This window comes from Symphodus melops (assembly GCF_947650265.1).
Source record: "Symphodus melops genome assembly, contig: scaffold_412, whole genome shotgun sequence".
Lineage (NCBI taxonomy): Eukaryota > Metazoa > Chordata > Actinopteri > Labriformes > Labridae > Symphodus > Symphodus melops.
Window position 1 is genome coordinate 1 of NW_027636646.1, and position 4609 is coordinate 4609.

The window sequence follows — 4609 nt, forward strand, 5'->3', positions numbered from 1 at the left end:
GGGGGCTGCAGAGGCCTGTCTCAGAGTGGCAGACATGTTGGCACGCCACAGACCTGGCTCCCGTCTGAACCGTGCAGCCAGCGTTTCCTGCGATGACCACGGCCGAAGGCGTGCAGCTGCAGAAAGGAACGCTGGATGTTCTGTCAGCTATTTAAGACGCCGCAGTAACAAAGAATATTTTTAACTCAAGGACTCAAATGTTTGATCATCAAAGTGTTTCAGTGTGAAACACGCAGCACAGTCTTCATGTCACACTGACGTGTGCTGCACACGAGCAGCCTGAACGCTTCACGGCGAGCCCGCTCGGAGCCGCTCAGCGTTCACACCACACGCTTCCAAATGAGCCTGATCACGAGACAATAAGGGGACAGAGCCAGACGGATCTGGAGCAGCTCCCTGCATGTTGGCATGCACCTGCACACACACACACACACACACACACACACACACACACACACACACACACTCCCTCCCATTATCTCGCTGCATCACAATGCTAATAATGGGATTAGGCCGCTGTGTTTTGGGAGGGTCCACAGCGTCTGTATTAACGCCAATTTAGCGTGACTTATCCGCTCCAGCAACCTGAGCTGTGGCTCTGCGATCTGCGCTGGCCGTCCCCCGTCCTCGCCACTTATCATCACGCTGGGATTAATGGAAACATCTTTTGTAATTAGAGAGATGCTGCTGTCAGTTATCTTAATGCGTGCCAAACCATTAATCGGCGAGCAGAGCCCTCAGCGGCGCCCTCCAGTAAAACACAGAAACCTGCCATCGATCTTCACCAGGCCGGATACTCAGCGTTTTATCTCCTCTCTGGGCTGCAGGACGGCCGCTGAGGTTATTGATCTTCATAAAGGCGGTGTTTTGTTGTCGGCGAGAAGCTGAGGAGACGGTAATGAAAGGTTTTGAACCTGTGTGTTCGCCGGCCGAGCGGGCCGAGCTAGCAGGTGCGACACAGCAGATTTTCAGATCGATAGAGCTACATCTCTGTCTGATTACAGAGGAGTGTGTGTGTGTGTGTGTGTGTGTGTGTGTGTGTGTTACTGTAAGTGCTCATCATTGAACCTGCCTGATTCAGACATCAAAGCTTGACCTCAGAGCTGCTCACATAAAGAGCAGGAGGACTCTACAGGTGGAATCAGAGGATGGACTCACATCTATATGTAGACACCTCCCAGTGTTTGAGTTACCTGAACACACACTGAACTGAACCTCTGTTAAAGGCAGGCTGGGTCATTACCACAACATTACTACTCATGTACCTGTGGGTCAAACAGCCTTCAAGAGGTGATAAACTTTAAAGGTCACATGACCTCCTCCTCCTCTTCAGGTGAAATCAGTGTCCTCGCTCCTCTTCATCATGTGTGTGAAGTGTGTTGTTGTAAATCCACTCTGATCCTGTATTTGATCATGTCTATAAACCCCTCTATTTCAGCCCTGCTCAGAACAGGCTGTTTCTGTGTCTGTAGCTTTAAATATGTAAATGAGCTGTGTCTGGCCACGCCCCCTCTCTGGAAGGGCTCGGGTGTACTCGCTGCTTTCTGGCTCCATGTCCTATTGTTTACGGTGAGAAGGCAGACTCAGAGGGCAGAACAAACACCTAGCTGTGGGAGTGTCACCCACCTGGGGGAGGGGCTACTGCCCTTTGTGATGTCATGAAGGGAACATCTTCAAACGGCCTGTTTGAGCAGGCAGGAGACGGAGAGGATGGACTTTTCTCATCACTGGAGGGTTTGTAGACACACATGTTAGAGGGACATGGAGCAGAGGATTGTGGGTAATATGACCTTTAAAGACAGACTATCAGTAAATGGATGCTTATTAGTAGATTCTTTCAGACCTCTGTGGATGAGTGAAAATGAAGCAGAGAATTCTGCATTTGAAAGGTTAGAAGAGAAAAAGTAAAAATAGATTCAGTGATTTGACACCTAAAATCATTTAAAGCTTTCAGCCAGCTGTGGAAACAGAACGACTTCTTTATTTAGACAATCAGAGTCCAGAACAGTAATTAAGGCATGTCATATCTGGAGCTTCGTCGGCTCCCTGAATGTCATTGGATTATATTTTTCGGTCTTCCATTAATGACTGCTCATATTGTGCAGACCCTCGGCAGCTATGCAGAGTGTGTGTCCACACCTCTCCGCTCACATAACTGTCACCTGTGAGTTATTACACATCTGTCCGAGGACGCACGCCCTCCAGATGCTGCACTTAATGGCACACCTCACCTCCCTGCATCAATCGCTACTCTCAAACCCAAGTGGAATTTTCCACTGCCACTTTACTGTCTTCCATCCAGCGCTGGGAGAAGCCAGCAGGGGACGGTCAGGACAGGATATTAATGCCCCCCCCCCCCCCCCCCCCCCCCCACAGTCAGGGGTCTGAGGGAGACCTGTTTCATTGTCACCTTGCCTTGGAGGACAGAGAGAAACTTGCAAAGCGAACAGAGCCGATTCTCCCTCTGACTCACTCGATCTCTGCCTCAGCGCTTCATTAGACTGTGTTACATCAGAGGCCTGCTCCTGTCTGTCCTCACACACACACACACACACACACACACACACACACACACACACACACACACACACACACACACACACAGGGGGACATCTCACACCTAATCAAGTAGTGGATTATCTTGTCCTGATAAATTGGAGCTTGTAGCACTTGAAGGGTCCTCTTGAAGGGAGGCGTCCCCCCCCCCCCCCCCGCCCCCCGCCCTCCCGACAGCTCGCCGGAGCCCCCAGGGAGCACGGAGAGAACAGCGCCTCGTAATGATTTGTGGTAAATCGGACAAATGTTTTTGGAAAGACCTCTTTCAAGCGCAGGGAGACGAATGTTCAGCTTCAAAGACACCTGAAGCCACGAGTCAGATATAAAAATAGACGTGTGTTAAACGTCTGAGAGCCGAGGCGAGGGGAAAAACACCAAGTCAGCTGCTCACACTCTTTTTCAATCAATCCAATTGTTAGAATAAATGAGGTGCAAGAGCAGCGCAGGACGCCCAGAGGTCCTGAAAAAAGCTCTGAAGGAGTCTTTCACTGCAGTTTGGATAAACTTCCTGTTGACTCAGTGACACAGACGTCTTCCTGTGATCAACAGAGGTAAACAAACTGTATGTGCTTCTTCACCACACGCTCGCTTGTCTTCCATGCAGAAGGGACCCGAGCTGCTGAGCGTGGACGACTGTGACGTGTTTAAAGTGCATCATGGCTGCTCTCTGATCATTCAGGGCTGCTGGTGTCAGACCTGATCCAGCTCAGGGCTGCTGGTGTCAGACCTGATCCAGCTCAGGGCTGCTGGTGTCAGACCTGATCCAGCTCAGCTTTATACACAGACCAAGGACAGCATGTCACAGATAGTTGTAGGTGGGTCAATGTGACCCTGTGTGAATACATGCCTCCTGCAGGGTCACTTCCTGCTCATGGCCACCAGGGGCTGACTCTGCTGGCTGCTTTAAAGACCAGCACCGCCCGATCTTCATGTACTACATTATGTCCTGTTAAGAGGGGGAGGAGTTAGGGCGGAGCTACCTGGGATGGGAGGGGGGGGGGGGGTCACTTGGTCCTCCACGACATTCAGATGGAAGGAGAAACATCACAGCAGCGTAGTACTGCGGTCTGAGTACCCAGGACCTGAAGGCCCCCCCTGGTTTCTGGTCCCCACAGTCTGTAATGACTGAGTTCTGGTCATCATCATAAAGACTAACATCTGTTTTCTCTGTCTGCAGGAGAACCCGTACATGTGTAATAATGAATGTGACGCCACCACAGAAGAACTGGCCCACCCTCCAGAGCTCATGTTCGACATCGAGGGTCGGAACCCCACCACCTTCTGGCAGTCCACGTCCTGGAAGAAGTACCCCAAGGCTCTCCTGGTCAACATCACCCTGTCCTGGAACAAGACCATCGAGCTGACGGACGACATCGTCCTCACCTTCGAGTCAGGCCGGCCCGAACAGATGGTTCTGGAGAAGTCTCTGGATTATGGACGAACCTGGCAGCCGTACCAGTTCTACGCCACGGACTGCCTGGACGCCTTCACCATGGAGCCCAAGACAGTCCAGGACCTGACCCAGCACACCCTGCTGGACATCATCTGCACCGAGGACTACTCTCGAGGCTACGTGTGGAAGTACGATAAAACTGTTCGCTTTGAGATCAAGGACCGCTTTGCTCTGTTTGCCGGACCCCGCCTCCACAACATGGCTTCACTTTATGGTCAGCTGGACACGACCAAGAACCTGAGGGACTTCTTCACCATCACAGACCTGAGGGTCCGCCTCCTGAGGCCTGCCACAGGAGCGACCATGGTGGACGAGAACAACCTGTCCAGATACTTCTACGCCATCTCTGACATCAAAGTCCAGGGCAGGTAAGACCCGGTTCTTTACTCTGTGCTGGGTCAGCAGCTGATCCCCTCTCAGTGTGTCTCAGTCCGGATGCAGAGCTGCAGTTCTGTTCAGGAGAAGTCCTGCAGGGCTGACGGGTCACTCATTGGTTCAGCTCGTTCTTCCTCTCCACTGGAACTATGTTACTCTCTCTGCTGATTGGTCACGTGATGACGCCTCTCTCTGCTGATTGGTCACGTGATGACGCCTCTCTCT

The 4609-nt window shown here is 51.8% G+C and overlaps 1 protein-coding gene across 1 annotated transcript; it reads left to right on the forward strand.

The window, feature by feature from the left end:
* Positions 1-3662: 3662 nt before the first annotated feature.
* LOC306819252 (netrin-G1-like) lies at positions 3663-4381 on the forward strand (the record flags this gene model as incomplete). The annotated part of the gene is made up of 1 exon (XM_079373023.1): positions 3663-4381. The coding sequence occupies exon 1, from the start codon at positions 3746-3748 to the stop codon at positions 4379-4381; it is 636 nt and encodes a 211-aa protein (XP_079229149.1). The 5' UTR covers positions 3663-3745.
* Between the last annotated feature and the right edge of the window lie 228 nt (positions 4382-4609).